At 39.3% G+C, this 27,883-nt stretch overlaps 1 protein-coding gene across 50 annotated transcripts in view; it reads left to right on the top strand.

Annotated features, from left to right (window-relative positions):
• shot (dystonin-like protein short stop) overlaps positions 1-27,883 on the top strand; it is a 249,766-nt gene that overhangs the window by 117,474 nt on the left and 104,409 nt on the right. For 44 of the 50 annotated variants that reach the window (XM_071687017.1, XM_071687007.1, XM_071687161.1 and 41 more), the window contains 5 exons: positions 4,772-6,575; positions 8,879-9,238; positions 9,471-9,670; positions 18,974-19,039; positions 19,376-19,429. In XM_071687017.1, coding sequence (XP_071543118.1) covers positions 4,772-6,575; positions 8,879-9,238; positions 9,471-9,670; positions 18,974-19,039; positions 19,376-19,429 — 2,484 coding nt within the window. The remainder of the gene's footprint in view (positions 1-4,771; positions 6,576-8,878; positions 9,239-9,470; positions 9,671-18,973; positions 19,040-19,375; positions 19,430-27,883) is intronic. The other 6 variants (XM_071687267.1, XM_071687257.1, XM_071687187.1 and 3 more) reach the window with 1 other exon arrangement.

Raw genomic sequence — 27,883 nt, 5'->3', positions numbered from 1 at the left:
CTCTTAATCCACCCTGTGACACAATACCATGTCTTCTCACAGACATTCCACATCTCCAGTACACTGTGCCATTACCTACTCCATTACAACTGGTAACACTGCAAGCCTCCTACTCCATTACAACTAGTAACACTGCAAGCATCCATCAAATAGCCTGTTTCAACAGCTTTAAGTAATGTTACTACCACACCACTATCTTACCTAATCATATCTTGTTTTATCATCCATCCTTGCACCAGATGTTGTCCTCCAACATTTCATTTGCAACACATCCATTCAGACCTTTCTATGGTTTTCCCTGGTGCTTTACATGTCCTGGTTCAGTCCATTATTAGCACATCACTCTCTGTAAACTACATCATTCTGGTTCACTCTTTCCTGTGCATGCCTTTCACCCTCCTACATTTCCAGACCCACAAGCACTCAAAATCTTTTTCATTACATTTTTCTATGGGAACATCGGTGAAGGGGGCTAATAGGGAGGCAATAACAAGTAATGGTTAAGTGAGAAGATGGAGTGAGTATTTTGAAGATTTGATGAATGTGTTTGATGATAAGAGTGGCAGATATAGGGTGTTTTGGTCGAGGTGGTGTGCAAAGTGAGAGGGTTAGGGAAAATGATTTGGTAAACAGAGAAGAGATAGTAAAAGCTTTGTGGAAGATGGAAGCCGGAAAGGCAGCGGGTTTGGATGGTTTTGCAGTGGAATTTATTAAAAAAGGGATGACTGTATTGTTGACTGGTTGGTAAGGTTATTTAATGTATGTATGACTCATGGTGAGGTACCTGAGGATTGGAGGAATGCTTGCATAGTGCCATTATACAAAGGCAAAGGAGATAAGAGTGAGTGCTCAAATTACAGAGGTATAAGTTTGTTGAATATTCCTGGGAAATTATATGGGAGGGTATTGATTGAGAGGGTGAAGGCATGAACAGAGCATCAGATTAGGGAAGAGCAGTGTGGTTTCAGAAGTGGTAGAGGATGTGTGGATCAGGTGTTTGCTTTAAAGAATGTATGTGAGAAATACTTAGAAAAGCAAATGGATTTGTATGTAGCATTTATGGATCTGGAGAAGGCGTATGATATAGTTGATAGAGATGCTCTGTGGAAGATATTAAGAATGTATGGTGCGGGAGATAAGTTGTTAGAGGCAGTGTAAAGCTTTTATCAAGGATGTAAGGCATGTGTATGAGCAGGAAGAGAGGAAAGTGATTGGTTCTCAGTAAATGTTGGTTTGTGGCAGGGTTGCGTGATGTCTCCATGGTTATTTAATTTGTTTATGGATGGGGTTGTTAGGGAGGTGAATGCAAGAGTTTTGGAAAGAGGGGCAAGTATGCAGTCTGTTGTGGATGAGAGAACTTGGGAAGAGAGTCAGTTGTTGTTCGCTGACGATACAGCGCTGGTAGCTGATTCGGGTAAGAAGCTGCAGAAGCTGGTGACTGAGTTTGGTAAAGTGTGTGAAAGAAGAAAGCTGAGAGTAAATGTGAATAAGAGCAAGGTTATTAGGTACAGTAGGGTTGAGGGACAAGTCAATTGGGAGGTAAGTTTGAATGGAGAAAAACTGGAGGAAGTGAAGTGTTTTAGATATCTGGGAGTGGATTTGGCAGCGGATGGAACCATGGAAGCGGAAGTGAATCATAGGGTGGGGAAGGGGGCGAAAGTTCTGGGAGCATTGAAAAAGGTATGGAAGTCAAGAACGTTATCTTGGAAGGCAAAAATGCGTATGTTTGAAGGAATAGTGGTTCTAACAATGTTGTATGGTTGCGAGGTGTGGGCTATAGAGAGAGTTGTGTGGAGGAGGGTGGATGTGCTGGAAATGAGATGTTTGAGGACAGTATGTGATGTGAGGTGGTTTGATCGAGTAAGCAATGAAAGGGTAAGAGAGATGTGTAGTAATAAAAAGAGTGTGGTTGAGAGAGCAGAGGAGGGTGTTTTGAAATGGTTTGGTGACATGGAGAGAATGAGTGAGGAAAGATTGACCAAGAGGATATATGTGTCAGAGGTGGAAGGAACGAGGAGAAGTGGGAGACCAAATTGGAGGTGGAAAGATGGAGTGGAAAAGATTCTGAGTGATCGGGGCCTGAACATGCAGAAGGGTGAAAGGCTTGCAAGGAATAGAGTGAATTGGAACGATGTGGTATATCGGGGTCAACGTGCTGTCAATGGATTGAACCAGGGCATGTGAAGCGTCTGGGGTAAACCATGGAAAGTTGTGTGGGGCCTGGATGTGGAGAGGGAGCTGTGGTTTCGGTGCATTATTACATGACAGCTAGAGACTGAGTGTGAACTAATGGGGCCTTTGTTGTCTTTTCTAGCGCTACCTCGCACACATGAAGGGGGAGGGGGTTGTTATTCCTTGTGTGGTGAGGTGGCGATGGGAATAAATAAGGGTAGACAGTATGAATTATGTACATGTATAATTATGTATATGTCTGTGTGTGTATATATATATGTGTACATTGAGATATATAGGTATATATATTTGCGTGTGTGGACGTGTATGTACATGCATGTGTATGTGGGTGGGTTGGGCCATTCTTTCATATGTTTCCTTGCGCTACCTCGCTAACGCAGGACACAGCGACAAAGCAAAATAAATATATAAATATATATATATATATATATATATATATATATATATATATATATATATATATATATATATTTTTTTTTTCTTATCATCCTATTTGCCATTTCCCACGTTAGCGAGGTAGCGTTAAGAACAGAGGAGTGGGCCTTTGAGGGAATATCCTCACCTAGCCCCCTTCTCTGTATATATATATATATATATGTGTGTGTGTGTGTGTGTGTGTGTGTGTGTATGTATATGAGTGGATGGGCCATTCTTCATCTGTTTCCCGGCACTACCTCTGATGCGGGAGACAGTGATCAAATAGAGGATAGAGTGGATTGGAACAGTATGGTAAACTGGGATCGACATGCTGTCAGTGGACTGAACCAGAGTATGTGAAGCATACAGGGTAAACAATGGAAGATTCTCTCGGGAGCTGTGGTTTCAGTGCGTACAGGACAGGTAGAGATTAGATGTGAGCAAATGTGGCGTTTCTTTGTCTTTTCCTGGTGCTACTTCAATAATGCGGAAAATGGTGATTATTTATGTTTTTATTTCATATATGCTTACCATTTCCCACATAAATGTTGTAGTGTCATACACAGACCTCACACAACACATAGATGGCTTCAGCCAGCCACAACTCTTGTATTAATTGCTAAGAAAAAAAAATCAGTGCATTTTACACTGTCCTTTGACATGTTTCCAAACAAAGGGGGCTTGACAGCACCCTCAAGAAAAGTGAGAAAAGATGCAACTTCCACTTTGAAGACAGCGAACACCTGCTCCTGAGTTGGCAGTACATACCCCACAAAGATAAACACACATCACCACACTTCTTGATCTTTTGCCCTGCTTAGTGGATGTGGCTAGCAGTCTAGATGTAGATGGGGTCCTAGGGCAGAAAAGTGAGGCAAGGTAAGTTATTGGAAAGTCAGAGTAGCATCACACAGCCCCATCAAGCACCTGTGCCACTCTCAGAATTTTCACACAACCTACCATTCCCTCTCACACACACTTTAGTATTTGTGTAGAATCTATTTGTTGGATCCAGTAGCTTTCCTCTGAAAGTATAAATTTTCAGAACTTCCCACTTCTAGTCTACTTTATCATAAGCTTTTTCTGGGTTCTTGAACGCTGTATGCAACTTTTTAGTTGTGTATTTTTCCTGTCATTTACATTTAACACAGAGAAACTGAGGTAATGTGTTTAGCTTTCCTGAAGTCTTCTTATTTTTTACTTATTCTGCTGTCTGTTAATTTCTTCATACCTCAGTAACAATTCTTTCATATACTTTCCATGGTATGATTAATGAGTTTATGCCTGTGTGCTGTAAACTTATCCTTACCACCCTTTACTTTGTATAAAGTCATTATCACTACTTCTGACCAGTCACCTAACGCCCTCCCACCTTTCCATGAAGACTTGCACAGTACTATTACATAACTTACCTTCAACATTTTTGCTTTTATCCCATCAGCTCTAGGGCTTTTTCCTATTCCAAACCTGCTCATAGTTGCTTTCATCTCCTCCATGGATATATTTTCTTCATGGGAATTTTTCCTCCATGTATGATATGCTGCCTGTCCCATCTTTTGATGCCATCACTTCTTTCAGGTGCTCTGTTCTTTGATATAACACCACATCTGATTTACTTTCAGTGTATCCTTTATGCCAACTCTTTTTCTTCTGGCACTTTTCCTTTCTTTTTGCACTTTCTTTCTGTGAAGTAGCAAAGTTTGTTGATCTCCACAAACTTTTATTGGACTTTCTTCTTTAGTCTTTATTTGTATTTTCCTCTCCTTCCCTCTCCATTCATTTTATTGCACTCCATATACTTCTGTTTGATCCTTTCCTTAACTTCTGGCAATGCTTCATTTTTGCATTGGTGTGTTGAGTGATTATTAGGTTTTACATAGGATACATATAGTTTATATACGGTGTATGTAAATGGAAATGTTTCCTTGTTAACCTGTTGTTGATGTTATACTAAGTTGCAAAGAATTTGTACATTTGTTTTGAAAGTTACATTTTTCAATTTAAGTACTATTGATATCAATTAAAGTGAGAGATAATAATGCTTTCCTGTTATTTTGTTTAATGATGGATGGAGTTTGTTTTTGATTAATAGAAGAATTGAGAAAAAATTTTGTTATAGAATAATACGTTTGGTTGTAAACTCAAACTTTCGTGGTTACAGACAAGCTCAAGAGTTGAAGGAACGAACATCACCTGATCAGGCAGCTGCTATTATGGAACCTCTGGGTGAAGTGAACCGTCGCTGGGACGAGTTACTGAAGGGAATTGTTGAGAGACAACGCAACTTAGAATATGCTTTGCTTAAGCTTGGTCAGTTCCAGCATGCACTGAAAGAACTACTGATCTGGATTGAACGCACAACAAAGACAGTAGATGATCTCAAGCCTGTATTTGGTGATCCACAGGTTATTGAAGTAGAACTAGCAAAGTTGAAGGTCACAATCAATGATATTCAGGCTCATCAATCAAGTGTGGATACACTTAATGATGCAGGTAGGCAGCTGATTGAGGCTGATAAAGGCTCTGAAGATGCTTCTAATACTCAGAAGAAACTTTTAGAACTAAGTAAGAAATGGAGTGAATTACAAGATAAAGCAAACGGTAAACAGAATGACTTAGAAAATGCCCTCAGAGAAGCTCAAATATTTAGTGCAGAGATTCAAGATCTTCTGCTTTGGCTTGGAGATATTGATGCAGCTTTGTCAACCTCAAAGCCAGTTGGAGGTCTTCCAGAAACTGCAAAGGAACAGCTACTACGCTTTATGGAGATTTATGATGATTTAGAGGAAAATCGTTCGAAGGTAGAGAGTACTCTTCAGCAGGGTCAGGAGTACCTCAAACGTTCTCGTGAAGGAGCTGCCACGAATCTAAACCATAGCCTTCGCACACTAAAACAACGATGGGAAAGTGTTATGAACCGAGCTAATGACAAAAAGATCAAGTTAGAGATCGCCTTGAAAGAGGCTACAGAGTTCCATGATGCATTGCAGGCATTTGTTGACTGGCTTACAGAAGCAGAGAACTTGTTGAATGGCCAACAACCAGTCTCTCGTGTTCTAGACATTATCCTTCAACAGATAGAAGAACACAATAGCTTTAAGAAAGATGTTACGGCTCACAGAGAAGTAATGCTTAGTTTAGATAAGAAGGGAACCCATCTCAAGTACTTTAGTCAGAAGCAGGATGTCATCCTGATTAAGAACCTTCTTGTGTCTGTGCAGCATCGATGGGAGAAGGTTGTGTCCAAAGCAGCTGAGAGGACTCGTGCTCTTGACCTTGGCTTCAAGGAAGCTAAGGACTTCCATGATAACTGGAATGAATTAGTCACTTGGCTTGATGATGCTGAGACCAAGCTTGATGATTTAGCTGCAAACGTGGGAAATGATCCTGAGAAAATAAAGGCACAGATTGCAAAGCACAAGGAATTCCAGAAAGCCCTTGGAGCCAAGCAACCATCATATGACAGTACCATGAAGCAAGGTCGAGGGCTACAGAATAAGGCTCCAAAGACTGATGAAGAGACTCTGAAGCAGATGATGACTGATCTCAAGAATAAGTGGAACAGTGTGTGCCAGAAGAGTGTAGACCGCCAGAGGAAACTTGAAGAGGCCCTTTTGTTTACTGGCCAGTTCAAGGATGCTACCCAAGCTCTTTTAGACTGGCTTAAGAAGGTTGAGTTAGGGCTTGTAGAAGATGGTCCAGTTCATGGAGATCTTGATACTGTTATGGCCCTTGTGGAGCAACACAAGGCCTTTTGTGCGGAACTAAAGAATCGCTCAATGCAAGTTGAAAGTGTACGCCGTACTGCTGATGAATTATTGATTAAAGCTAGTGCTGAAGATGCTACTACTATTCGATCACAAATAACTGAGCTAGTAAGCTCATGGGAAAAGGTTGAAGCAGCAACAGAAGTTCGAACCAGACGACTGGAGGAAGCGCTGCAGGCTGCTGAGCAGTTACATAAGGTTAGTGCTCTTAGTATAGGTTTTATATATTTGACAATTCATGTATTCTTCACATGTGATATTGAATTGAGTGGATGTGTTATGAAGTCATCTGTGAATGGTGTTTAAAATGTTTAGGGAAAGATTGCTAAAGGTTTTAGAATTAGAACTTGGGTCACGAGATATAGTAATAAAGAGGGAAATGCATGGTGGACCAATGAGATTAGAAATGCTGTGGAAGAGAAAAATATGGCCCTTGGTAAGGAGTGAAGCACTGGAAGTTAAGCAAAGGAGGAGGGAAGCATATTATAAGATGTGTAAGTGGAATTTTGAGAAGCTTGTAAAGGAAAGCAAAGAAAGAGTAGATGAAGATTTTGGAAGAAAGTTGAGTGAAAAGTTTAGGGAACTTCAGGAATAATTACTGGAAGGAAGCAAAAAAGGAAAGAAGTGGATCTGAGAGTGGAAATATTTATGTTAGAAGTAAGGAAGGGGAGTTGCTGAATCATAAGGAGGAAGTGAAAGGAAGATGGAATGAGTATTTTAAGAAATGAAGAATGTGGAGGAGGGTGAGGCAGTATTTATTGCTTGCATGGGTATGGAGAGAGGAAGGAAGGAGATACAAGTGCAGTGCCTTGTATACCAGAATGGAGGTTAAAATGGTGATAACAAGGCTGAAGATAAGAAAGGCACATGGAGTGGATGGGATTACAGGTGAAATTCTTAAGTTTGGAGGAGAAAGTGTGATAGAGTGGATGCATATGATGTGTAACTTAGTGTGGAAACAGAATGTTGTGCCTGAGGACTTTGGGAAAGCTATTATTGTTCATTCATTCAGAGGAAAAGGTGCTAAGGATGTGTGTGGCAATTACTGGGGAATGAGTCTGTTAAGTATACCAGGAGAGTGTATGCAAGAGTGTTGTTGATAGAGTGATGGAAGTGACTGAATGCAGATGCAGAATAAGTGAGGAGCAAGGGGGTTTTAGGAATGGTAGAGGATATTTGGATATCAGATTTTTAAGGTGAAAATAACAGTAGAAAAGTATCTAGCAAAAGGTAAGAAGCTGCATGCAGCTTTTATGGATCGAGAAAGCATATGACAGAGCCAAGTGGAATGTTTTATGGGAAGTGTTATGGATGTACCTGTTAAGTTCGGAGAGAGAGTAGAGCAAAGGTTTCTGTATATATGTGGGGATGAGGCAGGGCTGAGTCATGTCACCATTGCATTTAACACATACATATGGATGATAGAGTTATCAGGTGAAAGCAAATCTAGGGAAAGGGGGTGCAGAAATGTAGTGTGGCAGAGGTATGATGGCTAGCGACAAGGCTGTTTGCAGAAGAGACTGTTGTTTGTTGAGAGTGAAGAGGAGTGTGTTTTATGATGTGTGTAAGCACAGGTGATTGAAGGTAAATGTGAGTGAAAGTAAAATAATGGTGTTTGAAAGGAAACAAAGTGTTATGGATATTAGGGGAGAAAGGCTGGAAGGAGTGAATGTAAGTATTTAGGAGCTATCCTGGGTAATTTTGGTGATAAGGAAGGTGAGGTAAGGGAGAGAGCATTACAAGGTAGAAGAGTCATTGGGTCACTTAATAGAGTAATGAAGAGGAGAGATGTATTAAAGTAAAGAAAGGATAAAGGGAGAGCATAGTCCTCCCAACCCAGACCTAAGCACCTGAAACATGGACATAGAATGAGTTACAGAGGTCAAGCATCCAGGCTATGTAAATAAGCTGTTTGAGAGGAGCATATGATATGACTAGATGAAATGAACAAAGAATGAGGGAATGTATCAGAAATGTGGTATGACAAGGAATGCAAAGGGAATGAATTGTGGAGTGGGAGAGTGGTTGAAACAATATTTTGAAGTGGTTTGATCATGTGGGAGGAATGCAATCTCGGGAGTTTACAGGGAAAGTTATAGTACAATTAAAAGGGTTGATGTGAGAGAAAGACCACCTGTGACATAGTGAAATAGATTGGAAGAGTGTTGGAGGGAGGGAAATGGTGGAAGAATGTGTGGAATGGTGCATGTAAGGACAGATAAGTGGAGACGCTTTTGCCGTGGTCACCCCCTTGAGAGAAGTTCACATAGGGAATGGTCATCAGAGCCATAGATAGATGATTTGACACTTGTAAGCATATATTAACAGTAATTAAAGTCATTGGAAGTGCTTTCTTATTTATATTTCCTCCATATGTTGAAAATAGGTCAATGCATGGACCGTCAGTAGATTCCATTTAAGTAGTTTGATTGATATCATCTTCAGTTGTTTCCATCACCCATACCCATTCAAAACTGATGGTAAAATTTTATCCATTTCAGGTTGTACACATGCTTCTTGATTGGCTATCTGATGCGGAGATGAAACTGAGGTATGCTGGACCACTACCAGATGGTGAAGAAGAGACGAGACAACAAATAGCTGAGCATGAAGCTTTCTTGGCTGAACTAAATCAAAAAGAAAAGGAAAAAGATGATACTATTGCCTTGGCTGAAGACATCCTTGCAAAAGCTCACCCTGATGGTGTTGCAACCATTAAACACTGGATCACAATTATTCAGTCAAGATGGGAGGAAGTTATGGCATGGGCCAAGCAGAGAGAAACAAGACTATCAGACCATCTGAGGAGCCTGCGTGACCTTGCTGGCCTTCTTGATGAACTCATGCGCTGGCTTGTCCAGGTCAGCTATGACATAATAATGTTTGTTAAGATTTTGTCATTTTGCTTCACAATATCTTTTCAAGAGATTTGGATATTAGTGAGTTAAAGAGAATACCAGTATGTTTATGTTTGGGTTATACTGCTTTTGTACTTTGTCTTTTCAGTGCACTTGATATGTTTCCATTTTTGATAACACCTTTTTATTTGGTACAGCAGTATCTAAAATGCTCTTTATCTTTATATTCATTTAGGCTGAGAACAATTTGACAGTTTTGGAAGCTGAACCTTTACCTGATGACATCCCAGCTATTGAGGCTCTCATAACTGATCATAAGGAGTTTATGGATGAGATGCAAAAGAAAGAGCCAGATGTTCTTAGTATTTGCAAGCCAACCAAACCTCGACCTTCACTTTCACAGCAAGGGAAGAAACGCTCCAGAGCATCTCTTGGGTAAGTTATTGATCTCTGCAGATATTTGATTGATTAAAACTTCCAGCATATTGTGAAGAGTCTACTGAGTTCGTGTTATGTAAGGGAAGATTATTGTTGCAGTGCTTCGTAGATGCTAACATTGTATTTAGCATCCCTCTGCTGTTTTTGTGAAAGGACGGATGTTTTGGTTTTATGATCTTTTCTGCAAGATTTGCTTGAGCATGTATACTGTACTCCAGGTTTTTTATGATCACCTGTAGAATGATGTTGTGTGGGCTAGTGCATTGTAATTCACCAAACAGTGACCAGAGTTTTTGATTTAGGTGGGCTTTCATATACATTTATAGACTTTCTTATTTTCTTCATAGCTTTATTTATGCATGGGTCAATGTATTTTAGAAAAATTCCAGTGCATTACTGTAATGGTTCCAAGCATTGATATAAGCATGGTTTTATAATTTATTTCAAGAGAAGGAGGTGTAATGTATCAAAAGAAATGTAAATAATTGATATAAGTCATGTAATATGTAACACTGCAGTAGTTTACTAGTATTTTGGTAGGTAGCAATGTTGCTGTCCTCTGACCACCATTTGGCAGCGCTACCACGGTCTTCCTTTTTAAAATTTCCAGTGCAACTTTATTGTAGGTAGTAGTTGGTAGGCAGCCAATGATCGGTAAGGTATATTACCAATACTACCTGCCTGGGTATCAGGAGGATTAGTGACATTTGCTTAGTGAGCGAGCACTTTAGTGGTTGTCAAGTTGCATTCCTCTGACCTAGATAACTGTCTTTTCCTTCTACCTCACTAACATGTGGACATACAATCTTTCCTTGTCATATGGAGCACTTGACACTACTTCACTCATGCAGCATATTCTTCATAACTAGATTTTCTTGGAGTGAGCTCTATGCACTAGGCCTGCCTTTTGGCAAAATGGTAGAAGCAGTAGATAGAAGTAGTATATGGGGACATTACGGCAGGAGCACTAAGTAGAAACATTAGGTAAAAGTATTAGGTAGGAATATTAGGTAGAGGTAGTCATTAAGAACATTAGATAAGAGCCTCTGCAAACACTATGCTAGACTTTCCCTCTACCAGTGGTCTGTTAAGGGTGAGGCACTGAAGGCTAAGAAGCAGCATTGGAGTTTTTAGTTATGGCAACTGTTGCCATGGCCACCCCTTTGGGGGAGTTCCATTTGGAACATGCATCAGAGATATGGATAGATAGATAGATAGATAGATAGATAGATAGATAGATAGTAAAAATTTTGAAAAATAATTTCTCTCAAGATATACTTTTTCCCTTTTTATCCCCTTCTGTTAGATTTCTCTTTTTCCACTCAGTTTTGTAATTTTAATGAAGCAGTTTAACTCTTTTCTCATATTCCTGCAGCTTATTGCAAACATGTGGAATCTGATTAACTTTTTGATGTCCTGACCAGGATTCTTTGTAAATGTTTCAGATCATGTTGCTGGGTCTTTACCACATGATGTTTTGATGTTGATCAGTAGCAAAAATGTAGAAGGTTTATTGAACATGCATCATCTTTAAATGCAGGAAGAGTTATGATATTGAATGATGTTAATTAGTAACTTGCCTGACTCAATTACACAGATGAATATGGGCTTTTACTTAGAAGAATGCCATTAGGACCTTCCCATGATTTGTTGGTAGCTTCTATTTTTCCATTTATAAAGTGATCATATTTAATATGTGAAACTGTATCATTACTGTACGATTTGTATTCCCCTTCTTGTCCCCTCCACTTCTGACACTTGTATCCTCTATGTCAACCTCGCCTCTCATTCTCTCCATGTGTCCAAACTGTTGTGGCACACCCTCTGTAGCTTTCTCAACCAAATTCTTCTTGTTACCATTCCTCCCTCTTTCTCTTTTATTACTTAGTTGATCAAACTACCTTCAACAACAGACTATTCTTAAACATTTCATTTCCAACATATGCACCCTCCTCTGCACATCCTCATCTGTAGTTCATACAGTGTTATTAGGCTATTATACCTTCAAACATATTCCATTGCTGCCATGTCCACTACCAGGCATCTAAAGTGCTTTTCTTCCTTTAATTTTCTCTATTCAAACTCACACTCCAAATAACATGTTCCTCTGCCCTGCTAACCCCAGTAAGCCCCTAATCCTTTACAGGCTGAATTCTCACCCCATTCTTCAAGACCCATGCATTTACCTTCCTCACAGCCCCATCCATAAACAAATTTAGAGGCTTGGTGACATCACACCTGCCACAGACCAACCTTTACCTGGAAGCACTTGATCTCTCTACCCACTGATACACATCTTACACTCTTCCAGTAGCTTTTCTCCCGCACCATATATTCATAAGACCTTCCACAAGGCATTTCTATAAACCTTATCATATGCTTTCTCCAGATCTATAAATACCACATACAAATCCTTCTGTTTCTCTGAATATTTCTTAGTCATATTCTTTACAGGAAACACTTGATCCACATATTCTCCACCACTCCTGTAACCACGTTGTTCCTCCCCAATCTGATGCTATGCACATGCCTTTACCTTTTCAGTCACCACTCTCTGATACAACTTACCAGATATGCTCGGCAAACTGACACCTCCGTTTTTTCAGAATAAACCTTTGTCCCCCTAACCTCTTTACAGTGGCACAATATATGCATTCTTCCATCCTCAGGCATTTAACCATGATCCATACGTACATTGAGAATCCTAACTAATCAATCAACAGCACAGTAACCCGATTTATTAAGAAATTCAACCGCAATATTTCATTGTAGGCAATGCTTTCATCGTCTCTGCTCTCTTCACTTTCCATGACTTTGTATGCCTCCCTGACCCAAATTTTCTACAAAATAACCAAAAACTATCTGAGGACTGATGGACACACCTTGCAAAATGATTTGCATGAACATACAGAGTCTCATCAGTTAATTGCATCAGTGTATACACAAAGGATAACAATACAATCATAATTGATATGTAAGAAACTTGATTTAATGAAAAAGTGAGAGAAGAAGCAAACTTGGGACAATTTGAAACTCAGATAGAACTAACTTTAAATGAGGGGTGTAGCAATGCACACTGTCAGCAGAAAAACATTGTCCACCGCTCCATACATTTTCAGGGGCAATGTCACACTTACGTTTTTAGTTCTGTGTTGTCTCTCCTTTGGCCTTGATTATCATCTGCAAGCATATAGGCATAGACCTGGCAAGGTTCCTGAAGTATCTAGGTCCATGTTTTGGGTTCTGATGAGAAGTTGCTGCCTAATCATGCATTTTGGGCTCCCAGTGCGCTTAGATATTTAACTTTTGTCCTCATTTTCGTGCTTTCTGGCAAGACTTTGGGCTATCGCCTCCTTAGAAAGGTAAGAGCCAACCAGGTGGAAGAAATACAGTGCTTTGAAACTTGATTCCCAAATTGACGTAGCAACCAGAAGTAGTAAAGAAAGAACATCCTTCCCTCAAGATAGCCTGAGGCACAATGAGGTGGTTGCAGTGCTCACACTGTTAAAAGCACTGGTTTCAACAATCAGATGTATGTTAATATCACCCTGAGAGTGTCATGCTTGTACCTACAATAAATCTTAGTCATGTATTGACTTTGAAAGTATGTAGGGGGGAGACAGTGTTTTTTGTGGACATTGTATATGTCTGTAATAAGTGAGGAAAATAACAGATAATGAAGGTGTTACAATAAATGTTAACTTATTATCTTGATGATTACGCTCATAGACATGATAAATTTAGTGTCTCAAACTTTGGAGTAATGTTTAAGAAGTTGACTTTTGAAGGGATTCGAGAAATCTGACTCCATGATCGTATGGACTGTTGACCTTAACTTCCATTTTACTGAATAGCAGGAAACAGGTGTAGATTATGGAAAGAGTAATGGATCAGCAAATTAGAGAGAACAGTTCCAGAGACATTGATTTATGTGCAGGTAAACCACAGACCAGTGAGAAGATCCAGTACTATAGATCTTATTTTTACAAATGTAATGGGACAACTTTTGGATACAGAAGTACGTGATTCAAGTCTGTCAGGTCATAACATCATGGAAATCACTACTGCAGATAAATTTTAAACAAGCATTTGTGAACATGATACAACTACATTAATAGACTGGTTTGAGTGATATAGATTTTCAGCACAACAAATCAGTGTAAAAAGATTAAGAGGATTATAAGCACAAAATGGAATGAGGTCTTCTGGAACAATAACTTAATCTCAAACACAAAAAATATTCTCAGAGATTAGGCCAAACAATTATTGAGCTGATACCAGAGAAAAAAAGTACAAAATGGAAAATACTTATTTATATTCATTTATTATACTTAATCACCATCTCCCGCAATAGCGAGGTAGTGCAAGGAAACAGACGAAGAATGACCCAACCCACCCACATACACATGTATATACATAAACGTCCTCACATGCACATATACATACTTATACATTTCAATGTATACATGCATATACATATGCAGACACATACATGTATACACATCTACATATTCATACTTGCTGCGCTCACCATTCCCGTTGCCTCCCCACCACACATGGAATAGCATCCCCCCCATGACGAGGTAGTGCCAGGAAAAGACAAAAAGGCCACATTTGTTCACTCTCAGTCTCTAGCTGTCATGTGTAATGCACCCAAACCACAGCTTCCTTTCCATATCCAGGCCCCACAGACCTTTCCATGGTTTACCCCAGATGCTTCACATGCCCTGGTTCAATCCATTGACAGCATGTCGACCCCGGTATACCACAGTGTTCCTTTCTTTCTTTCATACTATTTGCCATTTCCCGTGTTAGCGAGGTAGCGTTAAGAACAGAGGACTGGGCCTTTGAGGGAATATCCTCATCTGGCCCCCTTCTCTGTTCCTTCTTTTTCACTTCATCCTTCCACCTCCAATTTGGTCTCCTGTTTCTCCTCATTCCCTCTACCTCTGACACATATATCCTCTTTGTCAATCTTTCCTCACTCATTCTCTCCATGTAACCAAACCACTTCAACACACCCTCTTCTGCTCTCTCAACCACACTTTTTATTACCACACATATCTCTTACACTTCCATTACGTAATCAAACCACCTCACACCACATATTATCCTCAGACATCTCTATTCCAACACATCCACCCTCCTCCGCACAACTCCTTCTATAGCCCATGCCTCGCAACCATATAACCTTGTTGGAACTACTGTTCCTTCAAACATACCCATTTTTGCTCCGAGGTAACGTTCTTGCCTTTCACACATTTTTCAGTGCTCCAGAACCTTCGCCCCCTCCTCCTCCCTGTAACTCACTAACGCTTCCGTGGCTCCATCCACTGCTAAATCCACCCCTAGATGTCTAAAACACTTCACTTCCTCCAGTTTTTCTCCATTCAAACTTACCTCCCAATTAACTTGTCCCCCAATGCCACTGAACCTGACAACCTTGCTCTTATTCACATTTACTCTCAGCTTTCTTCTTTCACACACTCTACCAAACTCAAGACACTAACTTCTGCCGTTTCTCACCCGAATCAGCCACCAGTGCTGTATCATCAGCGAACAACAACTGACTCGCTTCCCAACACTACTGAATAGACTGCATACTTGCCCCTCTCTATAAACTCTTTCATTCACCTCCTAAACCACTCCATCCATAAACAAATTGAACAACCATGGAGACATCACACACCCTGCCGCAAACCGACATTCGCTGAGAACCAATCACTCTCCTCACAACCTTGGTAAAAACTTTTCACTGCTTCTAACAACGTACTTCCCAAACCATATACTCTTAATACCTTCCACAAAGCATATCTATCAACCCTATCATATGACTTCTCCAGATCCATAAATGCTACACACAAATCCATTTGTTTTACTAAGTATTTCTCACATACATTCTTCAAAGCAAATATCTGATCCACACATCCTCTCCACCTTCTGCAACCACACTGCTCTTCCCCAATCTGATGCTCTGTACATGCCTTTACCCTCTCAATCAGTACCCTCCCATATAATTTCCCAGGTATACTCAACAAACTTATACCTCTTTAATTTGAACACTCACTTTTGTCCCCTTTGCCTTTGTACAGTGGCACTATGCATGCATTTTGCCAATCCTCAGGCACTTCACCATGAATCATACATACATCGAATATCCTTACCAACCAATCAAAATGCTTAGGAACAGAAAATCATGGATGATTAAAAGAAAGGCATCGAAAAAGAAGAGTATAGTTATGTAAAAAGCAAGGGTAAGAGAATTAGATAAGAAAATGAAGAATGCAGATGTTTAGATACTGAAATCCCATAGAAGAGAACAAAAGATGAATGAAGGAAAAGTTATTCAGAAAGTGGAAACGAATCCAAATCTATTATTCACATATAACAGTTAAAGAGATAAAAAGGAAAACAGTGATTGGATCATTTAAGGTAGGAGATAACTTTGACAGTGACTCCAAGGAAATTTGCAGGATGTTGATTGACCAATATATGAAAATATTTAACTTGAAATGTTAGGAGAAATTGAATAATGAACTGTTTAACCATTATGATGAAAATACATTCATAGATGTTGAAATACCATAAGATGATATAATGATTATGTAGGTAGTAGTTGGTTGGCAGCCAGTGACCAGGGAAGTATATTACCAGTACTACCTGCCTGGGTATAGGGAGGGTTAATGATGGTTGCTTAGTGCGCCAGCACTTCAGTGGGTCTCAAGTTTCACCTACATGTGGATTACTGGCATTATGTCCACAAACTTACAGTCTGTCCTTATCATACATAACACTTGACAACACTTAACTCACAAAGCTCAATTTTTGTAACTTCATTTTCCTACAGTGATTAGTGTGTGCTTGCCTTGCCTTTTGACAGAGTGATAGGAGCAATAGATAGAATATGAATGATTAGGCTAGTGTATTAGGTAGAAATATTAGGTAGAAGTAGTTGAAGGGAACCTAAGGCAGAAGCATTAGATAGTAGTAGTCAGTAAGAACATTTGGTAGGAGCATCTGCAAACACTACACTAGAGTTACCCTCTGCCAGTGGCCTGTTAAGGGTGAGGCACTAAAGGCTAAAAAGAGGCACTGGAGTTCACTAGTTATAGAGACTATATTGCCTTGGCCACTCCCTTGAGGGTGTTCCAGGTGGGAACAACATCAGATATAGATTGGGAGATAGATAAATAGATGACATGATTAAAGTGGTTTTTCAGCTTGGAGGAAATTCAGCTCTAGGAACATATGAAACCCTCAGCCATATTCTTCAAAAAGAGAAATAGATTGTAGTCATTCACAAATTGATGTATGTAACTATACACAAAGGATCTAAGCTAATAGCTAAACAATACAAACCAGTTTGCTTGACTTTGTATGTAATGAAAGTCTTTGAAGAGTGATAAAAAGGCATTTATCAAACCATCTAATCAAGAATAGTTACATAAATGAAGGCCAGTATGGATTTGTGCCTGGAAAAAAATATACAGATAAGGTTATTAGCCCATTTGCAAAAGTATTTGACAAAGTAAACCACAGCATTTGCTCTGGTAAGTTATTAAAACAAATCATTAAGGGTAAGATAGGAAGGTGGATTGAAGAGTTTTAACCGACAGAAATCTCATAGTGGTAGCAAGGGGAACCATATCTGAGAAGAAAGATGTTCTGTTTAGGGTACCACAGGGAATGGTGTTAGCCACAGTCCTGATTGTAATAATGATGTCAGATGTTGATAGTGAAGTAAAGGAAGGCATACAGAGAAGCTTTGCTAGTGACAGAGTAAACAGAATGATTGGATTAGAGATGGATTAGACTAATCAGATGGGGATGCAATATGACCTGGACACAATTTGCAAATAGGCAGAAGTGAACCTGATGAAATTTTATGAAGATGAATTTCAGCAAATTAGTTATGTGTCAAGATAGACTTTAAAGGCCTAACAGGGGAAGTGATAGAAAGTGGGACAAATGTAGATTTGGGTGTCATCATAAATTATAGATTAGATTTCAGAGAGTGTATTGAGAATATAATGCTGAAGTGATTAGTAATATGATAGTTATATGTTTCTTAGAGCTCTCTCTGCAAAAGATAGAAACCTATTGATGAGAATGTTTAATGTATCTTTAAGAAGCAAAATTGAATATTGCTGTGTCTTAGGGTTACCTACAAAGTAATTAGAAATGAACACGAGAGAATTCAGAATTGCTTTAAAAGCAGAATCAAGGACAAGGGGACGAACATATGGACTGCAGTAAAAGGTTGAAAGAACTGCAACTACATAACCTAAAAAAGAAGAAAAAGTTACATAACCTATGCATGTCAGCAGAGTGAAAGTTTAATTGAGAATCTGTCCACCTGAAAGCCTCTCAACAAGGAAGATGCAGAATGGTCAAGTCTTCAAGAATACCATGAACATACTGGAAATAAATCAGAAAAAAATATATAACATCTCAACCAGTAATTTAAAATGATTATTAACTCTATTGCCAGGAGGAAACAAGAAAAATTGCATGAAACAGCTACAGAACCATTTGAAAGAATACTTTACATAAGTGTTAGATAAGTTCCACATGAACCAAGAATGGATTATTATGTAATGCAGTTTGCAGCTGAGAAGTCTTATTCATCAACCAAGTGGTGAACACCTTGTGGTAGTCCTACCACTCATAGGTCAGTAGTGTCTCTCTCTCTCTCTCCTCTCCTCTCCTCTCCTCTCCTCTCCTCTCCTCTCTCTCTCTCTCTCTCTCTCTCTCTCTCTCTCTCTCTCTCTCTCTCTCTCTCTCTCTCTCTCTCTCTCTCTCATATTTTGGGATTGGTTTTAGCTTGAAGATAGAGTGCAATGGCCGTAAGATAGTTTTTTGGAGACAGAAGTTTATAGATAAAAGTAACTAACTGCAAACATATCTTTGCAGGGACTGATTTGCGAAATGTAAGTTTGCAGAGTGAGGATTTTCTTGTACTGTCAAAGATTATTTTAATGTTCCATGACTAGCTAATATATTGTTAGACTGGATCCAGTTTAGATGTGGCAAGATCAGAAATATATATCAGTGGTATTTAAAACCTTGGGAATACATGAATTATGCAATGATTTATCAATCTGTCTCTAAAATGGAATGCAAGGAACCTCTTTATATCAATACTTGGAAGTCTTATATTCACTGGATTATTTTCCAAAATGGACGTGAGCAATGATTTCTTACTTCTTAGTGTACTTATTTGTGGATCACCTAGCACTTAGGTTCTTTCAGTGTTGCTTCTGTTGCACTTTGCATGTGTTCACAAAAACTGTATTGCAGTCGTGAGAGTGTGAGCCCAGGAAGAGAATCTTCGCCTGAGTATGATTACCCATCACGACGCTCCAGGTGAGAGCTAAAGGGGTCAAAATATTTATTTTCCTCTTTTGTAATTTTAATAGTTACAATTGTAAAGAATATGTTAACTAACTCATTAATGTTTTGAGAGCAAGTTAGTTTATGCAAATAAGCTGAAAGGAAAGTTGCTATTTTGAGGCAAACTGTTTATCATGGTTGCTTTTGATTTTATACATGATGGAATTTTTGTCAGCTTGAATGGCATATATTTAAGGATACATCTAGTTTTGTAATGAGTTGCATGATGTATTCAATGAAGTTTGATATTTTTGATGCATGAGACATAATCGTTGATAGTGATGTACTTTTTCTTCCTCTTTTTTTTAGTCGTATCAGCCCAGATCGAGAATCCTCTCCAGGACCTAAATCTCGAAAGTCCAGGTAAAGAAGAAAATCCCATCTGCATTTTTGCTTTTAATTATGTAAACTGGAATCATGCTAACACATAATGCTCCAAAAAATAACTTAAAGCTGTAGTAGACTAACCCATTAATGTACATATTTTACAGACTGTAGTCATGGAAAGCCCTCAGTAGTTTTTATTGAATGTTTTTACAGTACTTAATTTTCAGGTGAAAAATGTACAAGATCATAGACAGCTTCAATATGAACAACAGTAAGCAGCTGATCTGTTCTTGAATCAAAATCTTTGTGTTTTGGAAAATTTTCAAACCATGTCTTTCTCTCTATATATCTGTCCAGTGCCATTGCTTAGCCTTCTCCCATGGGGTGGATAATGTATCTTTAATGAGAATTAATTTTGTAAAACTGAGGTCCCTATTCCTTACCCAGCAGGTAAGCAGGATCCAGAACTTGATGTAGAACGTAACTCAGTTCATCTGACACATTTGAAGCCAGGCCAAATTTGGATAGGCAGAGAATTTGGTTAGCTGGACTTACTAAAATCAAGAATGTGAAGTAAATCATGTAGATATGGTGGTAGTTCTCATCCTTGAGAATGCTGTTTTGGTGCTTTCACATTTGTCAATTATACAGTTGTGTAGAATAACTTAGTAGTTGGCACTGGCTGAAGATCTGGCTAGAGTGTTGCTGAGGGAAAGATTAGCATTCCAGGAGTCATAGTTAAGCCACCTTTCAGTACAATCTTCATTGATCTGGGATGTCCTTATTATCAGGCATATCAGTAAACCCCAGAAGATCCAACCCTTCAGCATCACAAAATATTATGGAAAGCCATAGTTTCCTCCAATCTCTGTGGAGAGGGATACTCTTAACCCCATTTTGGCTTATGCATTGCTTGTTGTATTCCTGATTGTATGATGTTTTGAAAAATTTGATAGACTCTTTTCTGAGTTCACAGACACTCTCTTCTTTTTTCTGTAGTTGCATAAGCTCTAGTTTCCCTCAAGATCCACTGGATGGATTGACAAGTTTACGATTAGTGTCATGTAAGAGAGTTATTAGGCAGTAGTAGTTGGTAGGAATATAGGTAGGAGTCTCTGAAAACTGTCAGAATTACCCTCTGCCAGTGGCCTGTTAAGGGTGAAGCACTAAAGGCTGGGGAGCAGCACTGGAGTTTCAACAGTTATGGAGACTCTTCTGCTGTGGCCATCCCTTTGAGGGAGTTCCCAAAGGGAACGGACATCAAAGATATAGATAAGAGGCAAATATATTACCATTAATGAGCATAGAATCACTGGGATGCATCTTGTATTTGTTTAAGAGGTAAACAGCTTTGTATTCTTCAGGCACCACCCAATTTTGGCAAAGTAACTTTTTACTGATGGTGCAAAGTTATTATCATACTATTTTTTATATATATCCTTGTCTATCTAAACATTGTTCTGTGATCCATATATTGCTATCAAGTGTTCTACTCCATTGAAGAACTAGGTTTGAGAGTCTTCCCTACCATAACCATTTCTGGCTATGGGTCCCAGCAACATAAGCACACACTAGGTATGCTACATGTTCATTAAATTGTTTAACTTTTAATTTGAGAACAAGGAGAAAAAATTTTCACCATAGGCAAAAAGCTTAGGAAATCTGAAATATTACAAAGGAATTTTGAGACGTTTTGATAATTGCAGCCATTTTTACCCACAGTGTCATAAATAGATAGTAAGTCAGTGGTTATAACATGAACATCATAAAGGCCTGAGTCTTAGTTGTAAACTCAGAGCCTTGTTTCATTGCACTTGAGCCAAAATTTTTAGGTAGCATACATTGCCAATAAAAGCATTTCATCACTGTTATAAATTTTTTCTGCACTGGATCCTTAAATCGTTCCCCAACTTGAAGAGAATGCCCTTGTACCAGTCTTCACTCTTAATATCAGCTGACTGCTTTTCACCATTTACATCTATGAATTTCCCTTGCTTTATGCAGTGTATGCAGGTTGGTCCATAAAGCTAGATAGCATAAAACAAACCTCCCGTGTCCATATAAAAGATAGGCACGTCCCATAATCTGTTCTATGTCTCAGATGCACTTTTGCCTTTCCATAATGATAATTTAATGTAGGAAATGCAAACAAGAAACCCCAGCACCTTACTCAAAAAGTTGTGTGAGCATTACTTAGGGAAACAAAAGGATTTGTACATGGCAATTATGAATCTGGTGAAATCACATAATACTGTTGATAGATGTAGGTAGTAGTTGGTAGGCAGCCACCAACCAGGCAGGTATATTACCAATACTACCCGCCTAGATATTGGGAGGTTTAGTGACACTGCATAGTGAGTCAGCACTTCAGTGGTTGTCAAGTTGCACACCTTAGACCCAGGTAGCTACCTTTAGTGTCTGTCTTACCTACACATTGACTGCTGGCATTCTGTCTACAAACATGCAATCACTCCTTGTCACAAGACACTTGATAATGCTTAACCCACACATCTCAGTCTTTGCAACTCCTGATTTTCCTGTGGTGAGTGCTTTGCACTAGCCCTTCCTTTTGGCAAAATGGTAAGAGCAGCAGATAGAAGTAGTAGGTAGGAACATTTAGTCGAAGTAGTAGGGAGGATCGTTAGCTGGTATTATTAGGTAGAAGTAGTAGGTTGGCACATTAGACAGGAATATTAGGTAGACATATTATGTAGAAGTAGTCAATAGGAACATTTGGTAGGAGCCTCCGAAAACTTTGCGCTAGAGTTGCTCTCTGCCAGTGGCATTTTAAGGGTGAGGCACTTAAGGCTAAGAAGCAGCACTGGAGTTCAACAGTCATGATGACTTTTTTGCTGTGGCCACCCCCTCAGAAGTTTCCACAAGGAACGGGCACCAAAGATGTAGATAGATAGATAGATAGATAGACTTTTGATAAAGATGCCAAGTGCAAGGTGTCAAGTCAAATGATGCTATGACTGAGAACCTCTTATTGTTGTCTTGACAGATATCAGGGTAGATTGCATTTCAGAACTGATCTTGTAAGCATTCTTTTATTTATTTATTGATAACTATGCTAGGACCTGTTTCAGTTAAAGATATCTGAATTTATCTTGTTACTTTCTAAAGGATCCTGCAGCCCAAGGATATGCAATTTCCAGTATAAGGGAAATATAGATTTGTTTGAGTAAGAAGTTCTTTGATGAGACTGTACTCCCAATGATGATACAGCCTCACCAAAGGTGAGTTTTCACTTGCATTGTAACCCCGAGTAGGCAGAGTCCTGTAACACCTAAGCATTTATGTTGATAGTGCATATGGTAGACTCGCAAAGGTTGAACGCAGTTGAGAACAGCTGGTCCCAGTGTGTACCAGCTTGTGCCTACATTAAATCTTCCGTCTTAATTTAAAAAAGATAGTCTTCTTTACTTTATTGTTGATCCATGATAAAAAGAATGAAATTGTAAATATTTGCAACTGCATAGTGACGATGAATGCAAACCACATTTAGAGAAATTTGGGTAGAATCAAGTTAGCCAAATGCATGCCAGGTTGCAAAACCAAGCTGTATAAAGTGAGGAGAAATCTGTAATTTTCTAACGTCATCACAATTTATGATTAAACACCCACCTAATAATCTGCAAGGTTCTTTGATCTTCATTTTTTCATCATAAAGATGTGGGGCTTTCTCAGATCATCTTGATGGTTGAACATTGTCTTTTTTCCTCCTCCTCCTGAACCAGTTGAAAAATGCTTTAACTCCTTAAACTTTGACTTTGCTTATGTCGTTCTCCCCACTGCTGCTTTCAAACTCATGGACTCTTAATTAAACTTCAGGAAATATCCTTTTGGGTTGCAGTATCATGCAGTGTTGATGCACCTTTGTTGAACTCTTTCTTAATATTTTCCAAAGACTCTTCTCATTATAGTCAGTGAATTAACTCTTTTTTCATTTGGCTGTTGAGTACAGCACACTTCCTTTTCTTACCTGAAGAGTCAATATCTATTCCAGAGCATCCTCCTGTCATCAGAAAGGGTTAGTTTGTGGTTAGATAATGGAGAAAATGATCAGCAAATGGTCCTGCTGGCATACTGAATATAAGGCTTAGAAAGTATAAGGTTGGTTTGAGGAGCACGTTCTCATTTTACTGGCCATCTTAATTATCTCGGAAAGCAAAAATGGGTATGTTTGAAGGAATAGTGGTTCCAACAATGTTGTATGGTTGCGAGGCGTGGGCTATGGATAGAGATGTGCGCAGGAGGATGGATGTGCTGGAAATGAGATGTTTGAGGACAATGTGTGGTGTGAGGTGGTTTGATCGAGTAAGTAACGTAAGGGTGAGAGAGATGTGTGGAAATAAAAAGAGCGTGGTTGAGAGAGCAGAAGAGGGTGTTTTGAAATGGTTTGGGCACATGGAGAGAATGAGTGAGGAAAGATTGACCAAGAGGATATATGTGTCGGAGGTGGAGGGAGCGAGGAGAAGAGGGAGACCAAATTGGAGGTGGAAAGATGGAGTGAAAAAGATTTTGTGTGATCGGGGCCTGAACATGCAGGAGGGTGAAAGGAGGGCAAGGACTAGAGTGAATTGGAGCCATGTGGTATACAGGGGTTGACGTGCTGTCAGTGGATTGAATCAGGGCATGTGAAGCGTCTGGGGTAAACCATGGAAAGCTGTGTAGGTATGTATATTTGCGTGTGTGGACGTGTGTATGTACATGTGTATGGGGGGGGGGGGTTGGGCCATTTCTTTCGTCTGTTTCCTTGCGCTACCTCGCAAACGCGGGAGACAGCGACAAAGTATAAAAAAGAAAAAAAAAAAAAAAATATTTTGTATTGTACCTATATATCAAAGAGGCAGGAGGTCAAGAGAAAGGTGCTTGAGGTGAAAAAGAGGGCAAATGAGAGTTGGGGTGAGAGAGTCTCATTAAACTTTAGGGAGAGTAAAAGATGTTTTGGAAAGAGATAAATAAAGTGCGTAAGACAAGAGCACAAATGGGAACATCGGTGAAGGGGGCCAATGGGGAGGTAATAACAAGTAGTGGTGAAGTGAGAAGGAGATGGAGTGAGTATTTTGAAGGTTTATTGAATGTGTTTGATGATAGAGTGGCAGATATAGGGTGTTTTGATCGAGGTGGTGTGCAAAGTGAGAGGGTCGGGGAGAATGGTTTGGTAAACAGAGAAGAGGTAGTGAAAACTTTGCGGAAGATGAAAGCTGGCAAGGCGTCGGGTTTGGATGGTATTGCAGTGGAACTTATCAAAAAAAGGGGTGACTGTGTTGTTGACTGGTGGGTAAGGGTATTCAGTGTGTGTATGGTTCATGGTGAAGTGCCTGAGGATTGGCGGAATGCATGCATAGTGCCATTGTACAAGGGCAAAGGGATAAAGGTGAGTGCTCAAATTACAGAGGTATAAGTTTGTTGAGTATTCCTGGTAAATTATGTGGGAGGGTATTGATCGAGAGGGTAAAGGCACATACAGAGCTCAGATTGGGGAAGAGCAGTGTGGTTTCAGAAGTGGTAGAGGATATGTGGATCAGGTGTTTGCTTTGAAGAATGTATGTGAGAAGTACTTAGAAAAACAGATTTGTATGTAGCATTTATGGATCTGGAGAAGCCATATGATAGAGTTGATAGAGATGCTCTTTGGAAGGTATTAAGAGTATATGGTGTGGAAGGTAAATTCCTAGAAGCAGTGAAAAGTTTTTATCAAGTATGTAAGGCATGTGTATGAGTAGGAAGAGAGGAAAGTGATTGGTTCCAAATGAACATCGGTTTGCGGCAGGGGTGCGTGATGTCTTCATGGTTGTTTAATTTGTTTATGGAACGGGGTTGTTAAGGAAGTGAATGCAAGAGTTTTGGAGAGGGGCAAGTATGCAGTCTGTTGTTGATGAGAGGGCTTGGGAAGTGAGTCAGATGTTGTTTGCAGATGATACAGCACTGGTGGCTGATTCAGGTGAAAAACTACTAAAGTTGGTGACTGAGTTTGGTAAAGTGTGTGAAAGAAGAAAGCTTAGAGTAAATGTGAGTAAGAGCAAGGTTATTAGGTACAGTAGGGTTGAGGGACAAGTCAGTTGGGAGGTAAGTTTGAATGGAGAAAAGCTGGAGGAAGATGTCTGGGAGTGGATTTAGCAGTGGATGGAACCATGGAAGTGGAAGTGAGTCACAGGGTGGGAAGGGGTCTAAGGTTCTGGGAGCATTGAAGAATGTGTGGAAGGCGAGAACGTTATCTCAGAGGGTAAAAATGAATATGTTTGAAGGAATAGTGGTTCCAACAATGTTATATGGTTGTGAGGCATAGGCTATAGATAGAGTTGTGCAGAGGAGGGTGGATGTGTTGGAAATTAAATGTTTAAGGACAATATGTGGTGTAAGGTGTTTTGATCGAGTAAGTAATGAAAGGGTAAGAGAGATGTGTGGTAATAAAAAGAGTGTGGTTGAGAGAGCAGAAGAGGGTGTATTCAAATGGATTGGTCACATGGAGAGAATGAATGAGAAAAGATTGACAAAGAGGATATATGTGTCAGAGATAGAGGGAACAAGGAGAAGTGGGAGACCAAATTAGAGTTGGAAGGTTGGAGTGAAGAAGATTTTAAGCGATTGGAGCTGGAACATGCAGGAGGGTGAGAGGCGGGCAAGGAATAGAGTGAATTGGGACGATGTGGTATACTGGGGTTGACATGCTGTCAATTGATTGAACCATGGCATGTGAAGCATCTGGGGTAAACCATGGAAAGTTTTCTGGGGCCTGGATGTGGAAAGGGAACTGTGGTTTCTGTGCATTATACATGACAGCTAGAGACAGTGTGTCCCCTCTCATTTTTTTTTTTTTTTTTATTATTTTCCAAAAGAAGGAACAGAGAAGGGGGCCAAGTAAGGATATTCCCTCAAAGGCCCAGTCCTCTGTTCTTAACACTACCTCGCTAATGCGCGAAATGGCGAATAGTCTGAAAGAAAAGAAAAAGAATTTGGAAAATATCACAATTTTGCGTGTGATCAAGTACATTCCTATGAGTCCACAGGGAAAATGAAACTCAACATTGCATATGTATGTATACATTGAAATCTATAGGTATGTGTATGTGCATGTATGGACATTTATGTATATACATGTGTATGTGGGTGGGTTGGACCATTCTTTCGTCTGTTTCCTTGTGCTACCTCGCTAAAGCGGGAGACCGACTAGTATGATATCTTTTTGCTGATTATTTCTGGGCGAATTTGACAATGCTTTGCATCACTAGAACAGTGGATTTAATTGTAGAGGCCAGCATATTTATCTTCACTTGATTCTCCCATAATTATGGAATAAGCTCTACACCTGATTGACCTGACCAATGTTCATAGAGTGTGGCATTTAACCTGACTGCATGTGAGGTCATGGCCTTTGGCCATACTCCTCATGTACTTGTTCCAGTGTAGCAAACTCTGGTGCTAGTATTTTAGGCATGGTGCCTTGTTCATCATTAGTTTTGTTTCTTTTTTATAATTGCGCTCTCTTTTTCCCTAACGTAACCTAGGAATGCATGTTAAAGTTCAGCAGTCTATAGTCTGTGATTTATTTATTTAATTCAAAATTGCTGTAAGTGATATTTGAGAACATTGATTTTTTTGTGTCTTCACTTAATTTAGGACTTTCGTACAAGATTATATCATTCTAATTCAGGTACACTTGGTAGATTTTGGCAATACTTGCTTGAGCTCATCATCACTGTGAGTTTTGGTCTTGATCATCTACCTACATAGCCATAATTTCTTAATTTTTTTCTCTTGGTGAATTCTTCACTCTTGGCAGAATTTGAGCTTCAGCTATTGAAGCCTACTTTTTCTGTGCTCCTCTTGATTGACCATAGACTAGAGAGCAACCTCACATATTAAGCGCCACATGAAATTGCAGACAGAAAACCATACTTTCCTCAACTCTTTATGATGTGCTGTATGAGAACTGCACACTGTGCAAAGTATTTGTGATCATTAGTTCGTTTCAAGTATGAACCACATCTTGCATATATTCGACGTTTGATGGCAGAAAATATATTTATCAGTGAATTCATGTACAGAGAACCTATTCATATCGAGGGGATCATGTCTTTTGTTTTATCATTAACTAATAAATCAAATAGATATTTAATTATTATATACAGTAAAGTCTTATGAGTAGATCTTTGTCAGAATCAGAGACTGTAGCATAAACATCATTACAGCTGTATCATTTCAATAAGAGTGTAATGAGATATTTACTTAGAACATGTTTTATGTGAAAAGTGATATTATCCTTATGAAACTGACTGGAGGGGTTGTCAAGGGAATCCCATTGTGTCGCCATATAGCATAAACAGCATGGAAATTAGTCCACAATCAGAAGGGGGTTTATTAGGAAGTTTCTAGTTACATTACTGCTCTTGTCACCTCTTCTATAATGTTTTCTTCTCCCCATACCTAATGCATGTTCCCCAGACCTATAATTGTATTGTACCAATGCCCATGTCTTTCATT

Source organism: Panulirus ornatus, chromosome 3 (genome assembly GCF_036320965.1).
Source record: "Panulirus ornatus isolate Po-2019 chromosome 3, ASM3632096v1, whole genome shotgun sequence".
Classification (NCBI taxonomy): Eukaryota; Metazoa; Arthropoda; class Malacostraca; order Decapoda; family Palinuridae; genus Panulirus; species Panulirus ornatus.
The sequence above is the reverse complement of the archived record's forward strand: the minus strand, read 5'-3'. Positions and strand labels throughout refer to the sequence as shown.